This window comes from Cheilinus undulatus, linkage group 7 (genome assembly GCF_018320785.1).
Source record: "Cheilinus undulatus linkage group 7, ASM1832078v1, whole genome shotgun sequence".
NCBI lineage: Eukaryota > Metazoa > Chordata > Actinopteri > Labriformes > Labridae > Cheilinus > Cheilinus undulatus.
In genome coordinates, this window is record NC_054871.1 from 45953834 (window position 1) to 45974847 (window position 21014).

The following is a 21014-nucleotide window of genomic DNA, read 5'->3' on the forward strand; positions in this document are numbered from 1 at the left end:
TTAAAAGGAGATGGAGATGAAACTGAAATGAATTTTTGTCTTGTTTTTTTTTTTGTGGAAGAACTATCTGTATTATCTGTGTTAAACAGAATAAAATTCAGTGGCATGCAGTGGTTCATTTCATTGATGCATTTGACCAAGTGATTTATGGGATTGAGATTACCAGGGGAGGGTGAGACATAGAGCTGTGTATCATCAGCATATGAATGGTAGGAGACATTGTGTTTCTGAATGATTGAAGCAAGTGGGAGCATGTAAAGGCTGAACAACAGTGGACCAAGAACAGACCCTTGTGGAACCCCACAGTCCAGATTGAAATTTACTTATCTGAAATTAAGGACTGTTGAGATTCCGATACCAGTATCAGGTATACCTCCGATACTGCTTAAAATGCAGGAATTGGTAACGGCAAGAACACAAGTTTATGCACCGATCCGATACCGTTTGGTTTAGCTTTACTTTTTGCTTCAGCCATGCCAAATGTTAGTACTATAAACCGGGAATCAATTCTTCTTCGTTGCCAGAAACGGGCTACCATTTTTAGTGCAGTGAAGAAGAACCAAAGGACCCACTGCTGCAGCAGAAAAGGTTTGTGGCTGCATGACAGTTTTTCTCTTAATTCGATCGTTAAAACGCCTTCCAGACCGGCGCTGTCATACACAACAAAAACTGACACAGTTTATCAAAAGTTAAATAACTTTTGAACTATACATCACTGCCTCTTACTTGTTTTTCCTCCTGAAGCTAGCCGTTGTGTCATCCCATTGGTGCTATTGATGCCTTTGAATCCAAAGCAGCATTTTCAGCAAGCCTGGAACATTTGTGACTTTTGGGGACTTTAATAATTAAATTCACACCACTTAACCCGAGACTGAACATCTTTTTATCCACTTTAATCCACTTTTACTGTTAGCCTGAATGCTAACTCAAATGGGAACCGCCATATTTGTTTGGGTCTGTCAGCCAGCAACAGGCTGTTCTGTAATCCCATCATCCTGCCTGAGTAGAACATAAAAAAGAGAGAGATTCTGTGATGCAGCCCCTTGTATTATTATTTTAATATTTATGAGTAAAACTCAATAATCAGCAGGAAAGCAACTTTAGGGTCACGGAGATGCTGTACATTATGATTCTATTTGTTGAACCATGTTCTGAGTCAAATATAGGCCTAAAATAATTTGCTAGTCTGCACAGTCAGTCCAGAAAGTTCAGACCAGTATCAGATCAGTACTTGGTATCGGCTGATACCCATGACCTTGGTATCAGAGTTGTAGCTGGAAAGAAAAATAGTATCAGAACATCCCTGGTGAAATTGCAGCATGAAACTGAGAATGTGCTTTCCTTTAAATATGAATCAAACCAGTGACTGACAGATTCTGAGAGCCCCGTGTAGTTGTCTAGTCTGTGTAGTAGGACGTTATGGCCAAGTGTGTCAAAGGCAGAGCTTAAATCCAACAAAACCAGGATGGACAGTTTGTTTCAGTGCTTCAGCTCAGTCTGTGTCAAATTCTGTGAAACTGACACTAAATTGCAGTGAATACATTTAGAAATTGTGCACTTGACCTTTAAAAAACTATTTCGTATTCTCTAGTTCAGTGATTCCCAACCTGTGGGCTGCGGCGAAGGGATAGTGTTTTAAATGTGAAAACTCAGTTACATTTATAAAGATAATAAAAATATTCAGATATTCTTTTCATTATTAGTAGTATTAGACATGTGACAAGCAAATGAGAGATAGGAACTTTAGTTGTTATCTAGAGGTTATTGTGTGGACAGCTCCTTGAAAACCGTAATACTGAAGGTGTTGCAACATGTTACAGATGCTGTGTTAGCAACTGTGGCACTTCCAACATGTTTCTCCTGTATTCAGTTCAGTCCTTTATGTTCAATCTTCAATTTAAAAAAAGTTCCCTGAGATTGTATTATATGGCCTCGGTATTTATGGGGTTGGAGGTGGGCTGCGAACATTTTTGAGACTTAAAAGTGGGACCTGAGTTGGAAAAGGTTGGGAACCACTGCTCTAGTTAGACATATTTTGGGATTTTCTTGCAGTATATTGATTATCACGGTATTATGATGATATCTGTATCGTGGACCATGTATCATGCATTGTATTGTATTGTGAAGTACCTTGTGATTCCCACCCCTAGTAGAGAGCTGTTTGTGATGTCCCTGTGCCTGGTGTGATTTATGGCGTTGACAGGAGAAATAGTTTCATGGCTGTTCTTGAATCTGGCATTTATGGCAGTTTTATCAGTAGGAGAATTTTCTGTCATGTTACAAGATCCTGGCTCCACATGCACGGCAAAAGTGGAGAGTGGGGAAGTATTGACAATGACGTGAAGAACCGGGGGACGTCAATGCAAGTAACAAGTAACTTTAACAGTAACATGACCCAAAACTAGTCACGAAAAAGTAGGAGACGAAGTCCCTTTCCTAGCAGATCTCAGATGCCAAAGGTAAGATTCTTAGCAGTGTCAGTTCTTCTCTCATGAACCATCAACCAGTTCTGAGAGACCCGCAACATGTTTAGGAGGTTTACGCATTATTGTCAGTATGAATCTTAAAGTGACTATCGAAAGGAAATTTTCAAAGTAAATTACTTCCCACAGGTATCAGAGGTGTATGGCTTTGTACCTGTGTGAGTAAGGATGTGAATATTCAAATATGATTTACGCCTGAATCTTTTTCCACAGGTGCTGCAGGAGAAAGGCTTCTCACCTGTGTATGTTCTCATGTGGTCTGTCAAGCAACCTTTTTGTCTGAAAGATTTGTTGCACATGGTGCAGGTATGTGGTTTTACACCTGTATGGATGTCTAAATGCCTAGCCAAACTTTGTTTTTGGGTAAATGATTTCCCACAGGTACCACATGTGTACAGCTTTGTACCTGTGTGAGCAAAAAAGTGAATATTCAATTTTGATTTATGCTTGAATCTTTTTCCACAGGTGGTACAGGAGAAAGGCTTCTCATCTGTGTGTGTTCTCATGTGGTCTGTCAAGTCACTTTTAAATCTGAAAGATTTGTTGCCAATGTGCAGGTATGTGGTTTTTCCCCTATATGGGTGTCTAAATGCCTATCCAAACTTTGTTTCTGAGTAAATGATTTCCCACAGGTACCACATGTGTATGGCTTTGTACCTGTGTGTGTTCCCATGTGGACTCTCAAATTACTAAGACGTGTAAAAGATTTGTTGCACATGGTGCAGGTATGTGGTTTTTCACCTGTGTGGATGTTTAAGTGCCTATCCAAAGTACATTTCTTGGTGAATGATGTCCCACAGGTACCACAGGTGTATGGCTTCTCACCAGTGTGAATAAGAATGTGATTATTCAAATTTGATTTATGCCTGAATCTTTTTCCACAGGTGCTGCAGGAGAAAGGCTTCTCACCTGTGTGTGTTCTCATGTGGGTTGTCAAGGTACTCCTATGTCTGAAAGATTTGTTGCACATGGTGCAGGTATGTGGTTTTTCACCTGTATGGATGTTAAAGTGAGCATCAAAATGACCTTTCTTGGTGAATGACTTCCCACAGGTACCACAGATGTATGGCTTTGTACCTGTGTGAGTAAGAATGTGATCATTCAAATATGATTTATGTCCGAATCTTTTTCCACAGGTGGTGCAGGAGAAAGGCTTCTCACCTGTGTGAGTCTTCATATGGCTTTTCAAATGCGATGTAGACAAGAATCCTTCTTCACAGGTGTTACAAGAGTGATGACTCTCACCTCTGTGTTTCCTGTCCTTCTCTTGTCTAGGTTTTGATTTTCTAGTTATTTCTGAGACTTTCAGCTTTTTCTCTGTGGGATCTTGATTCTTAGCAACATGAGAGTTGTGAGGAAGGAGCTGGAGTTCATGTTGTCCATCTGCTTCTCTGTGCTCACTTTCATCCTTCGTAGGAGTCAACATCCACGTGTCAGTCTCCTCCTTTATGAACTGCTCTCCCTCTTCCTCCTCTTTAATCTGTGGAGGCTCTGGCTCCTCCTGGGCCAGACTGGACTTCCTCTCCTGGTGACAGAGCTCCTGCTCAGCCACAGTCTCTTCCTCCTTACACACATGTTGCTGTGGGGCATCTGGGGATACAAAAACAAAACAAAGTCGGGTGTGGGGGGAATGTCATTAGTGCCACTATACAACTGTTTGTTCATCCAAAATGTTTTAAACCGATTCAATACCACATGTTATTTCTTATTTTTTTAGGCCGGGTGTACACTTTGCGATTTCAAGCCAACCATAAGACAGTCGTGGCAGAATGTTATCTCAAGCTGGGTGTACACTGTGCGATTTTACTCTGATTCAGCCACAAATTTTGACTTGCACGACTCTCTCTGAAGTCAGGTCGACTTTAAGTCGGGTCGGGTGTTGTTTGTTGTGCTGTGTACAGGGGGTGAGGGCCGAACACTGCCCAACTAGAACCCCACCTCCTGCTCCCGACTAGTTGGGAGGATTCCTGGCATGTTGCGAGCAGAAACGCAAGCAGAATAAACAATTCTGGGGGATAGTTTTCCTTTGGAAACTGTCAGACAACGTCCTAATTTACGATGACAACAGCTGGAATGACTTTCTGGTGCACCCCCCGCTATGATAAAGGAAATAAATGAGCAGGAAATATACGCAGACCTGCAGCTGACACAGAGGTGATGCTGTGTGTGTGATAGAGAGAGAGTGCGGGGGGGGGGGGGGCAGAGACAGAAGGGGGGTGTAAACTGCAAACACTTCACTCACTTCACTCAGTTTTTAAAGCCTCACAGAGTGAGGCTTTAAAAAAAAAAAAAGGAAACTCCCATGTTTCTGTCACAGTCCGTCCCAAATTCAGTCGCCCAGTGTGAGCACTCAAGTCATGCAAGACCGTCTGATCGTACAGTGTGAGCACACAACTCATGCGTGATGGTCGCACGTCATAAATGATTCAGTCTCATAGTAGGAGATAACATTCTGCTCTGACTGTCGTATGGTCAGCTTGAAATCAAAGTGTATACCCAGCTTCATACTGTGTGACTGAATTGTCTGAATCAAAAAACAAATGGATAACAAGAAAGGGGAAATCGATGTGAAGATCCCTCTGGGAAGAGTTGAGCTGAGAGCGAAAATTAAAGAGTGTGTGGAGAAAGGAAAAAAAGGGAAGACACCATTTCTCTTTTTACCCAAAAATTTAAAAAGTCATTTGTTATCAAGGAAACCGGAAAGATTCTGTTAAAATATGCAGATTAAGACTGGGACATTGTGGATTAAATAATATGTCTGTTATTAGGAAACATAGTACAAGGCTATGTGAGTGTGGCCACCCTGAAACAGTGAAACTTTTCTTCTTGAATGTAGTAACTATAATGCTGAGAGGAGAGATTTGTTTAAAATACTATGATATTTGGGATTGGTTTCATTTTCTAATTAATCTTTATTTGGCCTCCATGACAACCACCAGCAGATCATGACACAGGACTGTATGGGAGGATATGAGGCTTGAGTGTGGCATCTAAAGGAGCCTTATGAAATTCGTTTTATTTTTTGCCAAATTCTGTTTTTCTGTTTAATTTTTGTGAATTCTGTTTTTTAACCTTTCCACTAATTTTGCCGTGACAAAGGGTGTCCTGTTTATGTAATTGAATAAAATTTTCACTAATTAAATAGAAATAACCTTAAATTTATTGAAAAGCGGCCACAGGTGGCCCCAGAGCTGTTGTTTGGATAAACCTGATATAAAACAAATATAGGCAGTGTAACAGTCAGATACACCAACATTTTAAGACCCATCCACTTGTATAATCACATCCTTACTGATGTTTATAATGTAAATGTTCTCTCAAACACAGAGTGACAGTAACTTATTAATAAAGGAACAATAAACTTAAATGTTTAAAAGTAAAACCTTTCTTTACTCTCACAGTCCTTAACAGTCCATGCAGTTTGATGCTGCATTGTGTTCTATCCTCACTGTGACGGTTTTCTCATCATTTCCCTCCATACATTGCCGTCTGTCCGTCTCCCTCATATCAGACTATTACGTAAATACAGACACGTATTTGCTCGTTAAGCAACCAAAGGGAACTACAGCATTTACTGGAGGAATTCTGAGCTAATTGATGCTCGAATGTAACATCATTTAGACTACGGGACTTCATAAAATCTTGAGTCCATCCGACTCGAGTTTTATGCCTCCAAGGGTGAGCAGGTCTTATAGTTGTGACTTCAGCTGTGTGTCTCGCACACAGACACACCTGTCTCTCGCCGTGACTCTGGTGTGGTGAGGTAAAATAACTGGAGTTACGGTTGAGTTTCCTTGTAGGGTTAGGGTGAAACATTATGTTGCCCTGTACTGTAGTGTTGAGCTATGTGATGTGCTTTGATACAATTTGTATTGTTTGGGAGGGGGCAGGGTGAGTGTGTGTGAAGTGAGTGAGTGAGTTCAAGTCCTCTACCATAATGTCTTTCTACACGTGCACCACAAAAAGTTGTGGAGGCTGGTTTGGCCACAGTTTTGAAAAACTGGGGGTTGGTTCTGTTGTACCATTTTAACAAGTGACAGTTGGAGCAGATGTTCGGGGGGGCATGGCTTCCAACGATTTGTGTGTACCTTTGAAATTAGAGCTGGGTGAAATGTTCTAAAATTGATATCCCGATATATTTTTGTTATATCCTGATACACAATATATATATCGCGATGTTTTGTAATGTCCTCTCAGCAGCTGTATTTAATTCAGCTCCAAATTAAAATACACTCTTCTATTGGATTTTTAGTAAAATTGTATGCAGAAAGGGTAAAAATTTATATAAAGTCAAATTCAGCAGTTTTATTTTGAAAAGGACTTCATTCAATCTTTTACTTATATACCAAACATATACATAAATCATGAAATACTCTATATTTCATTTCTGTATGGAAAATCCTGAAATCTTTTCTGTTATGTTTACTATTGCTGACTATAAAATCATTATTTTCTTCATTAAGGGTGAAGCACACCTACACCTGGCAGCCGATGGCCAAAACCCTGCAGTCTAGTCCACCATCCAGGCCAAAACCCTGCAGTCTAGTCCACCATTCAGGCTCACAGCTGTGATTACATTAGTCCGCTATTTGTGCTGATGAATGCTAAAGCATTTTCCGACAATTTCATAACATGAGAGCATTCAGATCAGTTCACTTATATCAAAAATTATCTATACTTTTGCATATAAAACAATCAAAACATAATTTTTAATCAAATCAGGTCGTAGGCTCACACAGACCTAAACATGTCACTAGAATCTGATCCTAAGACAAGATATGGCATGCTCTGTCATACAGAAATGCACACACGTCTGCAGCAGCGTGGATTTAAACAGTTTCAGCACAAATTAATCACAGAAAATTAAACAGATTAAAAAAGCATGCATAATCCAGTAACTTCAGCAAACTTAAGTGTGATTGAGATTGTGTATTTGTAATTGTTATTATGTTTGGGAAATATCGCTTGATACGCCTCACACAGGGGACCAAAATAATATGTAGTGATATAAAGTGATGATGAATAAATATTAACAATAAACCTAAAATAGTACCAATAACAACAGGGCACCACTGCTTATTTATTAATATCCAAGTAAAAGTTGTAATTACCTATTAATTAAATTCTTAATTAATTGAATTCTTAATTATGAATCAATCTCATACCTCAAGTTATGAGTCCTCGTGACAGTGACTCCACTTCCCAACTTAATAATGATTTCTGGACAATGACTGACGTTCTGAAGATTTATTATCAAATCATAGAAATACAATGTTTATATCACGTGGCTAATATGAATATAATGTGAGAATTTAAACAGGAAATAACTGAATGTGATAATAAAGGAGTTATGCCAATCTAGTTTGATGGAGAGTGGATGATTTGATAATAAAGAAAAAGATTATTGTCAGCGTAGAATTTGGGATGTAAATTTGGAGTAGATCTGAACTAATTGTTTTAATGGAACTGATGGAACCCTAATGAGTTGGATCAGAATCCTGCTGTTTGCCTTAAAAGAAGGATGAGGAGATGAGAGCCCGGAGCTACCGTTGGTACCAGCTGGATCGGACCTTTGATTGGTGGAGCTGGCTGGTTCTTCAACAGCGCAAAGTTGGGTCTCTCAGAGAGGACAGTCTGACGAACACGGCTAGATGGGCCTTTTCCAAGGATTCTAATGGACTCATCTCGTTCCAAAGTGAAAAGTTCTTAATTCGTCCAATCAATATCAAAATAATTATCTCAGGACGGTCGGCATCACTTTGATTATTGGATCACAGTGAAGAAGTCTGGACGTGCAAAGAAAAGAAAAAAAACTCAGCCTGGAGCAAAAATGAGCGCAAAGGCTATAAAAAATTTAAAGAATTTGTTCTGGATCAAAATAAAGTTTGAAGATCATTTAAATCATTGAAACTGGCCCAGACTTGTAAGAAACAAAAAAAGGAAACATGCTTCATGGAGAAGTAAAAAAGACATTACTTGGATAAGAAACAAGATAGGAAAAACAAAAGAAAACATGAAGAAGATGAAACTGGACTCTGCCGGAGACTGCCCAAGACCTGGGTTCTGATACCCGTCCTAAAGCAAAAGGGAGGGGTCTTCATCTGAGATTTCCCTCCTCTTTGAAGATCAAACGTCACTAGAGAAACCACTCTCCATCAAATCAGTAGTTCAATAAGAGCATGTAGGAATAGCATCAATGGTTATACAATTCTAAAACAATATAACATCAATTAAACCGTCACACAGCTAGACATGCAACAACATAGCTAACCATATAACATTTCAGCATTAAGACACAAAGGGGATTGGTCAGGTGGAGATGTGTGTTTGACTAATACTGGACATTAGATAGCACTGTTGGTCCATGGAAGACATCTGGATTAAAATCAAAAATGAATTTCTTAGCCATCTTACATGTTATAGAAATATGAAACATATCATTGTTTTCCATGTGTGCCATCTCAGACAAATACAAGAATATTTTGATAAACAAACATATGATTATAGCATTTTAGGTGATTTGGAGTCCTTCTCGTCTCAGTAAAGCAGAGAAAGAGCAAGTTATTTATGATCACCATCTGGTTTTGTTGTTTAGAGGTAGAAAGGCTTTGTTGATGACCTTACAGTTCAAAGGTAAGACAAAGGTAAGATAAAGCTTGTTATTTTTGAGTAATGGAGTGATAGGCTAATGGCGTGCTTGAGAGAAAAGGGGAAATCACCGGACTGAAGAGATGCACTGATAATATAAAGTAGATCTTGTAACATAACATGAGAGACACTTCAATAATATTGTAGGAATGGAGAACAGGTAGAGAAGACTTGAGGTGTTTGATAACTTCCTCAAGATCACTAATGCTGACAGGTTTTAAACCGCACATGTTGGTCTGGACATTTTTATTGACTGAGGAACATGGAAGGTCAGGATTGCTGTTTTGTAATAAAAGTGATAGCTCTGATGGTGGTTTTTTTTGATTGAAGTATGTTGCAAATTCATTACATGTTTTTGAAGAGAGAAAGTCAGCAGGGGTTGATCTGGTGGGATTCAGTAGTTTATCCACTGTAGCGAACAGATAGCAGGTATTTTTTTCCATAGATTATTTTTGAGATATGCTGCTGTCTTGACTTTTTAGTTTCTTTATTGTAGGTGGTAAATGTATTTTTGTAGAGTTCATAATGTACATGGAGTTCGCTTGTTCGACATTTTCTTTCAGCCTTCCTGCAGGATCTTTTCAGCACCCTCACTCTTTCCCCAGTTCTCCTTGTTTCGCCCTTGTTTTCTTTGCTCATTAATTAAGTTTTATGGTTGCAATATTGTCAATGATGTGACCCACAGTACAGTTGAAATTGACCATCATGTCACTGCATTCTAAGCAGCAGGTGGAGGTGCTGTAGTCTGATTTTTAACATGAATAACATGATCGCTCACAGCCTGTCTAGATTTCACAATCCTCCTGTCACTGATTCTGACTGAAATCATGGCAGGATGGGTGGATGTCTGGGAGAGGAGACAGTGGTTGAAATTTTTACCATCCTCCTTTTCTCTTGATGGTACAGTGGGGCAGTGAGGCATTCTGCTGAAGATGCTTGAGATTGTAAGCAGGGAAGGTGGCCAAAAGGGGGGGCTATGCACAGATCTTGGTATTGACAGTAGAGAGTAGGTGTGGGACAAATAATTGATACACTAAAATATTGCGATATTTCGTGGCGCGATACTGTATCGATATTTTATAAATGCAGCATTTTTATTTTATTAGTTGATAATTCACTTTGTTGGAGCGGTAGTTTGTGGTGTAATTTCACCCCCGACCTCTAGTTGGCGGCAGGCAACGCCAGTTGGCAGCAGGCTGTTGACCCCTCCCTCTTCTCCTCTCTTTTGACAACAAGATCACGCTAGACATCCAGTCTGAGCAAGCCTGTTGCTCTTGCCTATCTATCAGCATTCATGGCAGATATGTGAACATCTGGTCTCTATTCCTGCAACCATAATCACAGTCAAAACTTCGTTTTACTTTTAAGGACCTGCGCTGTCTTTGTGTCGTTAAGAATGGAGGTTTCTGTAATACGATTTAAAAACAAAAACATAAACAAAAAATACACTGGCCTGTCACGTCATGCCCTCTGAAAAACCCAGTCCATCAGACCTTAAAGCTGGACAATCAGCTCATCTCCAGTAGTCTCCCTCCACAAACACCTTGTCGTTACGTGATGACTTAAACACTGATATAACCTGAAATATAAGAGGCTGAAGTAGATTTACTCTATATTGATCTATTCCCCTAAAAATGTGTATTTCTAGGGGCATTTTAATTTAGTGCAGCAAATGGTAAATCCTCATCTCCAGATTGCACAAAGGTAGTTAAAATGTGAGATGATGCAGGACTACATATCTTTTTAAATAGCTTGACTCTGTTTTGTTATATTCCATGTTGACTTAAAATAGTAGTCATATATATATGTATATCATGCACTTTATAGACTTTAAATGCACTTTGTGTTAGGTGCTTCAGCTCAGTCTGTGTCAAATTCTGTAAAACTGACACTAAATTGCAGTGAATAAATTTACAAATCCTGCACTTGACCTTTTTAAAAACAATTTTGTATTCTCTAGTTAGACGTATTTTGTGATGTATCCTTATTAGGCCTGTTAATATGAACACGTTAACACTCGTGTGAAAACTTGTAATCGTGACATCCCTACTGCACAGGCACGGCAAAAGTTGTGAGTGGGGAATTATTTACACTGGCGCGAAGAACCGGGGGATGTCAATGCATGTAACAAGAAACTTTAACAGTAATATGACCCAACACTAGTCATGAAAAAGTAGAGGACAGAGTCTCTTTTCTAGCAGATCTCAGATATCAAAGGTAAGCTTCTCAGCAGTGTCAGTCCTTCTCTTATGAACCATCAAGTTAGCACCAGTTCTGAGAGACTTGCCACATGGGGAGATTTAAGCTTTACTGTCTGTATGGATCTTAAAGTGACTATTCAAAGTACGTTTCTGGGCAAATGATTTCCCACAAGTACCACAGGTGTACAGCTTTGTACCTGTGTGAGTACGAACGTGATTATTCAAGTTTGATTTATGCCTGAATCTTTTTCCACAGGTGCTGCAGGAGAAAGGCTTCTCACCTGTGTGAGTCTTCATATGGCTTGTCAAGGTAAATTTATGTCTGAAAGATTTGTTGCATTCTATGCAGATATGTGGTTTTTCACCTGTATGGATTTTTAAGTGAGTATCCAAAGTAGATTTCTTGGTGAATGAATTCCCACAGGTATCACAGGTGTATGGCTTTGTACCTGTGTGAGTAAGAATGTGAATATTCAAATTAGTTTTATCCCTGTATCTTTTTCCACAGGTGCTGCAGGAGAAAGGCTTCTCATCCGTGTGTGATCTCATATGGAGAGTCAATTTATTTTTTTCTCTGAAAGACTTGGTGCACATTGTGCAGGTATGTGGTTTTTCATCTGTATGGATGTTAAAGTGACTATCCAAACTACCTTTATTGGTGAATGATTTCCCACAGGTACCACAGGTGTATGGCTTTGTACCTCTGTGAGTATGAATGTGATTATTCAAATCTGATTTATGCCTGAATCTTTTTCCACAGGTGCTGCAGGAGAAAGGCTTCTCACCTGTGTGTGTTCTCATGTGTACTGTCAAGGTAAATTTATGTCTGAATGATTTGTTGCATTCTGTGCAGGTATGTGGCTTTTCACCTGTATGGATGTTTAAGTGACTATGCAAACTACCTTTTGTGACGAATGACTTCCCACAGGTACCACAGGGGTACAGCTTTGTACCTGTGTGAGTAAGAATGTGTATATTCAAATTTGAAAGTTGCCTGAATCTTTTTCCACAGGTGGTGCAGGAGAAAGGCTTCTCACCTGTGTGTGTTCTCATGTGGTCTGTCAAATGACCTTTTCGTCTGAAAGATTTGTTGCATTCTGTGCAGATATGTGGTTTTTCACCTGTATGGATGTTAAAGTGCCTATTCAAAGTACATTTCTTGGTGAATGATGTCCCACAGGTACCACAGGTGTATGGCTTTGTACCTGTGTGAGTAAGAATGTGATCATTCAAATTAGATATATGCCTGAACCTTTTTCCACAGGTGCTGCAGGAGAAAGGCTTCTCACCTGTGTGAGTCTTCATATGGCTTTTTAAATGCGATGTAGACGAAAATCCTTTTCCACAGGTATTACAAGAGTGACGACTCTCACCTGTGTGATTTCTGTCTCTCTCTTGTCTAGGTTTTGATTTTCCAGTTATTTCTGAGTCTTTCAGCTTTTTCTCTGTGGGATCTTGATTCTTAGCAACATGAGAGTTGTGACAAAGGAGCTGGAGTCCATGTTGTCCATCTGCTTCTCTGTGCTCACTTTCCTCCTTCGTAGGAGTCAACATCCACATGTCAGTCTCCTCCTTTATGAACTGCTCTCCCTCTTGCTCCTCTTTAATCTGTGGAGGCTCTGGCTCCTCCTGGGCCAGACTGGACTTCCTCTCCCGGTGACAGAGCTCCTGCTCAGCCACAATCTCCTCCTCCTTACACACATGTAGCTGTGGGGCGTCTGGAGATACAAAAACAAAACAAAGTCGGGTGTGGGGGGAATGTCATTAGTGCCACTATACAACTGTTTGTTCATCCAAAATGTTTTTAAGCTGATTCAATAACACGATATTTTGTTGTTTTCTTAGGCCGGGTGTACACTTTGCATTTTCAAGCCGACCATAAGACAGTTGTGGCAGAGTGTCTTCTCAAGCCGGGTGTACACTGTGCAATTTTCCTCCGATTCAGCCACAAATTTTGTCTCGCATTACTCACTCTGAAGTCGGGTCAACTTTAAGTCGTGTCTGGTGTCATTTGTTGTGCTGTGTTCAAGGGATTAGGGCCGAAAACTGCCTGATGACAACCCCACATCCTGCTCCCAACTAGTTGTGAGGATTCCTGGCATGTTTGATATTTTGGTCGTACAAATCCAGACACTTAATAGTGAGAGCAGAAACACGACCAGAATAAACAACTTTGGGGGATTGTTTTCCTTTGGAAACTGTCAGACAAGTGTGGGAGAAAAAAATGCTACAGCATAGTATTGCAATATTTTGTCTGGTGAAATATCGTATCGTCCTGTCCATCAAGTATAGAGTTTTTTTCAAATTAATTGCTGACATGAACTGAGGTCTATGGCAATGGAAAAATAAAATCCATTGTTTGTGAGCTCAACAGAGGTGACGGTCATAGAGCAGGAGGAAGTTAGTACAACAAAGGTGCCAGCACCGGGGGAAGGACATTAGAACGAAAGCAGGGCACAAATAAGGTGGACATGACACAAGGTTAGCAAGAAGTGCTACATGAAAATAAAATACTGCAGAAATACAACAAGCATGAGGGCAAGACTAATGCTAAATGAGCTAAATACTTGAAAAAGTACAAAAGATTGTGATATATCACAATATAATGTATCGCAATACTCACTATATTGCAATAAGTTCAAAATCGCAATAATATTGAATTGTGACCCAAGTTTCGTGATAATATTGTATTGTGGAGCCACTAGTGACTCCCACCCCTACAGACAATGTTCTAAATTACCATGACAACAGCTGGAATGACTTTCTGGCACATCCCCACTATGATTAAGGAAATAAAAGAGCAGGTAATATTCATACCAGCCGACCTGCAGCTGTGTGTGTGTGTGGGGGGGTATGACTGGAAATACTTCACTCTTAATGTGTAAGACTTTTTTAAAAAAGGAAACTCTGCGGGTTTCTGTCACAGTCCATCCCAACGTCAGTTGCACAGTGTGAGCAAACAACTCATGTGTGATGGTTGTGCATCGTAAACGATTCAGTCTCACAGTATGAGATGACATTCTGCTACGACTGTCGTATGGTCGGCTGAAATCACACAGTGTATGCCCAGCTTCATACTGTGTGACGCAATCGTTTGAATCAAAAAACAAATGGATAACAAGAAAGGGGAAATCGATATGAAGATCCCTCTGGGAAGAGTTGAGCTGAGAGTGAAAATTAAAGTGTGTGGAGAAAGTTAATAAAGGGAAGACACCATTTCTCTTTTCACCCAAAAATTAAACAAGTCATTTATTATCAAGGAAACCGGAAAGATTCTGTTAAAATATGCAGATTAAGACTGGGACATTGTGGATTAAATAATATGTCTGTTATTAGGAAACATAGTACAAGGCTATGTGAGTGTGGTCAACCTGAAACAGTGAAACTTTTCTTCTTGAATGTAGTAACTATAATGCTGAGAGGAGAGATTTGTATAAAACACTATGAGATTTGGGATTGGTTTCATTTTCTAATAAATCTTTCTTTGGCCTCCATGACAACCACCAGCAGATCATGAAAGCAGTTTTACAGTTCCTGTGCGTTACAGGACTATATGGGAGGATGTAAGGCTTGAGTGTGGCATCTAGGGGCCCTATGAAATTTTATTTTTTGCCAAATTCTGTTTTTCTGTTTAATTTTTGGGACTTCCGTTTTTTAACCTTTCCACTAATTTTGCCATGACAAAGAGTGTCCTGTTTATGTAATTGAATAAAATGTTCACTAATTAAATAGAAATAACCTTAAATTTATTGAAAAGGGGCCACAGGTGGCCCCGGAGCTGTTATTTGGATAAACCTGATATAAAACAAATATAGGCAGTGTAAGAGTCAGATACTCCAACATTATAAGACACATCCACGTGTATAATCACATCCTTACTGATGTTTATAATGTAAATGTTCTCTCAAACACAGAGTGACAGTAACTTATCAAGAAAGCAACAATAAAGTTAAATGGTTAAAAGTAAAACTTTTCTTTACTCTCACAGTCTTTAACAGTCTATGCAGTTTGATGCTGCATTGTGTTCTATCCTGACAGTAATGGTTGTCTCATCATTTCCCTCCATACATTGCTGTCCGTCCGTCTGCCTCATATCAGATCGTTACGTTAATACAGACACATATTTGCTCGTTAAACAACCAAAGGGAACTACAGTATCTACTGGAGGAATTATAAGCTAATTGATACTCAAATGTAACATCATTTAGACTACGGGACTTTATAGAATCTCGAGTCTGTCCGACTCGAGTTTTAAGCCTTCAAGGGTGAGCAGGTCTTATAGTTGTGACTTCAGCTGTGTGTCTCGTGCATAGACACACCTGTCTCTCTCCGTGACTCTGGTGTGGTGAGGTAAAATAACTGGAGTTACGGTTGAGTTTCCTTGTAGGGTTAGGGTGAAACATTATGTTGCCCTGTACTGTAGTGTTGAGCTATGTGATGTGCTTTGACACGCTTTATACTGTTTGGGAGGGGGCAGGGTGAGTGAGTGTGAAGTGAGTGAGTTCAGGTCCTCTAACATAATGTCTTTCTACACGTGCACCACAAAAAGTTGTGGAGGCTGGTTTGGCCACAGTTTTGAAAACCTGGGGGTTGGTTCTGTTGTACCATTTTAACAAGTGACAGTTGGAGCAGATGTTCCGGGGGGGCGTGGCTTCCAACGATTCGTGTGTACCTTCTAAATTAGAGCTGGGTGATATGTTCTAAAATTGATATCCCGATATATTTTTGCTATATCCCGATACACAATATATATCGCGGTGAAATGTTCTCTCAGCAGCTGTATTTAATTCAGCTCCAAATTAGACCAGTTTGGTGATTAAAATAGACTCTTCTATTGGATTTTTAGTAAAATTGTATGCAGAAAGGGTAAAAATTTATATAAAGTCAAATTTAGCAGTTTTATTTTGAAAAGGACTTCATTCAATCTTTTACTAATATACCAAACATATACACAAGTCATGAAATATGCTGTATTTCATTTCTGTATGGAAAATCCTGAACTCTTTTCTGTTATGTTTACTATTGCTGACTATAAAATCATTATTTTCTTCATTAAGGGTGAAGCAAACCTACACAAAACTCACCAATCCTGCTGGCAGCCGATGGCCAAAACCCTGCAGTCTAGTCCACTATTCAGGCCAAAACCCTGCAGTCTAGTCCACCATTCAGGCTCACAGCTGTGATTACATCAGTCCGCTATCTGTGCTGATGGATGCTGGAGCATTTTCTGACAATTCAATAACATGAAAGCATTCAGCCCAGTTCACTTATATCAAAAATTATCTAGACTTTTGAATACAAAACAATTAGGGCTGTCAATAGATTAAAATTTTTAATCACGATTAATCTCACAATTCCATTGTTAACTCATGATTAATCGCAAATTAATTGCACTTTTTTTGTCTATTCTAAATGTACCTTACAGTACTATTTCTCAAGATTTAAATACCCTTATCAACACAAGTGGACAAAAATGCTTTGTTTATGCAAATGTTTGTTCATGTCAACAACCCAAAACAACAACAGATAAAGTCCAGAAAATTCTCTAGTCTGAGCATAAAGATACTGAACGTTGCAAAAATATGCCGAGAGCATAACATGGTAAACTCAAGCCCAACAAGCCACAACAGATGGAGATACTGACCTTTATGTAACATTACTGAATAATACCACAATGTAGAGTCAAACTTTAGACTTCTATAAGTTAAATCCTCTGTTCTCAGCAGCTGAACACCAAACAACAGATCTCATCATCACACATGGACATAAAGAAGTCAAGTCTCTGCTGAGAGCTCAGCAGTAAGGCACAGACACATCTAATGGTGTTTCACTGTTCTAATGTGAGTAAGGTGGACACATCTGCCCTGCTCAAGAGAAAAAGCAAGTAATTACTTAAAAAATGTCTGCTATTACTTATCATATTTTTACTTTCAAACTAAAAAATGTAGTCCAAATGTAAAATAAATGCTAACAGTAAGAAATGACTGTCACCAGTCCAGTAGATTTACTGGAATGATGTCAATAAACACACATGTGAAGCCTCTTTTCAAAACTCATGAACACACAAAGTAAAAGAAGTCTCAGTGGAGAACTTTTAAGGTAAAGTAAGAGGACTTAACCGTCTATTCATTCTTCAGATCATAGAAGAGCTACAGATTTAATCTAAAACCATTTTTTCTTCCTAAATAAAGGAGACCCACAGTCGAATAATGCTTTCAGCTTATATTAAGATAATCTACAGAGCTCATTCACTAACCTCTGCTCTCCTGTCACACACCAGCCTCTGCTGCTCTGTCTCCTCCTCCTCCTCCTCATGATGCAGCTGTACATTCACCATGCATCAGACAATCTCCTATAGGGACTGCAGAGTCTTTGACACTTTTGCAGCATCTTGATTGACTGTTATTTAAATTTGGCGTTTATTTACAGTTCCAGTCGATCGTTTTGGTAAGGTTCGTTTTTCTCTGAATACTTTCACTTTCAAGCAAGAGCTGCGTGGGTATGAGAGCGGACCTTTAGGAGACGGGATCGGACCAGTCAACAGTCAATAGCGCAGCTGTGGTGCCGGTTCATGGCAGATATAATAGCCTAAATAAATGAATAAATCATACTGGCCCAAAAGTGCGTCGGCAAACCGGGAAATGCCCGGTATGCCAGATAGCGAGTCCATCCCTGCAGAGCTGTTTGAGTGTCTCCATTGTAAACAAATCCAGCATGGCGAGGGGGGCGGCTCTCTGCATTAGCGGTGTGCATGGTTAGCAAGTGGTGCGGGCTATATGAGACTCTACGAACTTCCTGTAATTCCGTTCATGTCGACAGTAGGAGAAAATAACTTCAGTCTTATCTGACATGATCTGAAAGCTGAACCTGTCATTCAAAAGTCTCTGTCCTTTATCCATTTCTGCTCGCTTGTACCGCATCACGATGGTGCCGCTTCCTGGTCTGGCAAACTACAGGATGGGTCGAGGGTCATACAGAAAGCGCATGCGTTAATCATGCGACAAAAAATTCTTAATTATGAATCAATCTCATACCTCAAGTTATGAGTCCTCGTGACAGTAACTCCACTTCCCAACTTAATAATGATTTCTGGACAACGACTGATGTTCTGAAGATTTATTATCAAATCATAGAAATACAATGTTTATATCACGTGGCTAATATGAATATAATGTGAGAATATAAACAGGAAATAACTGAATGTGATAATAAAGGAGTTATGCCAATCTAGTTTGATGGAGAGTGGATGATTTCAAAATAAAGAAAAAGATTATTATTGGCGTAGAATTTGGGATGTAAATTTGGAAAGATAGATCTGAACTAATTGTTTTAATGGAACTGATGGAACCCTGATGAGTTGGATCAGAATCCTGCTGTTTGCCTTAAAAGAAGGATGAGGAGATGAGAGCCCGGAGCTACCGTTGGTACCAGCTGGATCGGACCTTTGATCGGTGGAGCTGGCTGGTTCTTCAACAGCGCAAAGGTGGGTCTCTCAGAGAGGACAGTCTGACAAACATGGCAAGATGGGTCTTTTCCAAAGATTCTAATGGACTCATCTCGTTCCAAAGTAAAAAGTTCTTAATTCGTCCAATCAATATCAAAATAATTATCTCAGGACGGTCGACATCACTTTGATTATTGGATCACAGAGATGAAGTCTGGATGTGCAAAGAAAAGAAAAAAAAACGCAGCCTGGAGCAAAAATGAGCGCAAAGGCTATAAAAAATGGAAAGAATTTGTTCTGGATCAAAATAAAGTTTGAAAGTCATTTAAATCATTGAACCTGGCCCAGACTTGTAAGAAACAAAGAAAGGAAACATGCTTCATGGAGAAGTAAAAAAGACATTACTTGGATAAGAAACAAGATAGGAAAAACAAAAGAAAACACAAGAAGATGAAACTGGACTCTGCCGGAGACTGCCCAAGACCTGGGTTCTGATACCCGTCCTAAAGCAAAAGGGAGGGGTCTTCATCTGAGATTTCCCTCCTCTTTGAAGATCAAACGTCACTAGAGAAACCACTCTCCATCAAATCAGTAGTTCAATAAGAGCATGTAGGAATAGCATCAATGGTTATACAATTCTAAAACAATATAACATCAATTAAACCGCCACACAGCTAGACATGCAACAACATAGCTAACCATATAACATTTCAGCATTAAGACACAAAGGGGATTGGTCAGGTGGAGATGTGTGTTTGACTAATACTGGACATTAGATAGCACTGTTGGTCCATGGAAGACATCTGGATTAAAATCAAAAATGAATTTCTTAGCCATCTTACATGTTATAGAAATATGAAACATATCATTGTTTTCCATGTGTGCCATCTCAGACAAATACAAGAATATTTTGATAAACAAACATATGATTATAGCATTTTAGGTGATTTGGAGTCCTTCTCGTCTCAGTAAAGCAGAGAAAGAGCAAGTTATTTATGATCACTATCTGGTTTTGTTGTTTAGAGGTAGAAAGGCTTTGTTGATGACCTTACAGTTCAAAGGTAAGACAAAGGTAAGATAAAGCTTGTTATTTTTGAGTAATGGAGTGATAGGCTAATGGCGTGCTTGAGAGAAAAGGGGAAATCACCGGACTGAAGAGATGCACTGATAATATAAAGTAGATCTTGTAACATAACATGAGAGACACTTCAGTAATATTGTAGGAATGGAGAACAGGCAGGGAAGACTTGAGGTGTTTGATAACTTCCACAAGATCACTAATGCTGACAGGTTTTAAACCGCACATGTTGGTGTGGACATTTTTATTAATTGAGGAACATGGAAGGTCAGGATTGCTGTTTTGTAATAAAAGTGTTAGCTCTGATGGTGGGTTTTTTTGATTGAGATATGCTGCTGTCTTGACTTTTTAATTTCTTTATTGTAGGTGGTAAATGTATTTTTGTAGAGTTCATAATGTACATGGAGTTTGCTTGTTAGACATTTTCTTTCAGCCTTCCTGCAGGATCTTTTCAGCACCCTCACTCTTTCCCCAGTTCTCCTTGTTTCGCCCTTGTTTTCTTTGCTCATTAATTTAGTTTTATGGTTGCAATATTATCAATGATGTGACCCACTGTACAGTTGAAATTGACTATCATGTCACTGCATTCTAAGCAGCAGGTGGAGGTGCTGGAGTCTAATTTTTAACATGAATAACATGATCACTTCGTTTTACTTGCCATCTTTGTGTCACATTAAGAATGGAGGTTTCTGTAATACGATAAAATAAAAAAAAAACAAAAAACAAACACTAGCCAGTCACGTCATGCCCTCTGAAAAACCCAGTCCATCAGACCTTAAAGCTGGACAATCAGCTCATCTCCAGCAGTCTCCCTCCACAAACACCTTGTCGTTACGTGATGACTTAAACACTGATATAACCTGAAATATAAGAGGCTGAAGTAGATTTACTCTATATTGATCTATTCCCCTAAAAATGTTTATTTCTAGGGGCATTTTAATTTAGTGCAGCAAATGGTAAATCCTCATCTCCAGATTGCACAAAAGTAGTTAAAATGCCAGATGATGCAGTACTACATATCTTTTTAAATAGCTTAAGTCTGTTTGTTATATTCCATATTGACTTAAAATAGTAGTTCTATCTATTTAAATGTATATCATGCACTTCTTACACTTCATTTACTTTGTGTTCAGTGCTTCAGCTCAGTCTGTGTCAAATTC

The 21014-nt window shown here is 39.2% G+C and overlaps 1 protein-coding gene across 1 annotated transcript; it reads right to left on the bottom strand.

The window, feature by feature from the left end:
* Window positions 1-1989: 1989 nt before the first annotated feature.
* On the bottom strand, window positions 1990-20515 carry LOC121511711 (gastrula zinc finger protein XlCGF57.1-like). The gene is made up of 5 exons (XM_041790474.1): window positions 20509-20515; window positions 12622-13050; window positions 3080-4073; window positions 2806-2996; window positions 1990-2721 (listed from the first exon to the last, which is right to left on the bottom strand). Exons 1-5 carry the CDS (start codon window positions 20513-20515, stop codon window positions 2600-2602), a joined length of 1743 nt encoding a protein of 580 aa, XP_041646408.1. The 3' UTR covers window positions 1990-2599.
* Window positions 20516-21014: the final 499 nt, after the last annotated feature.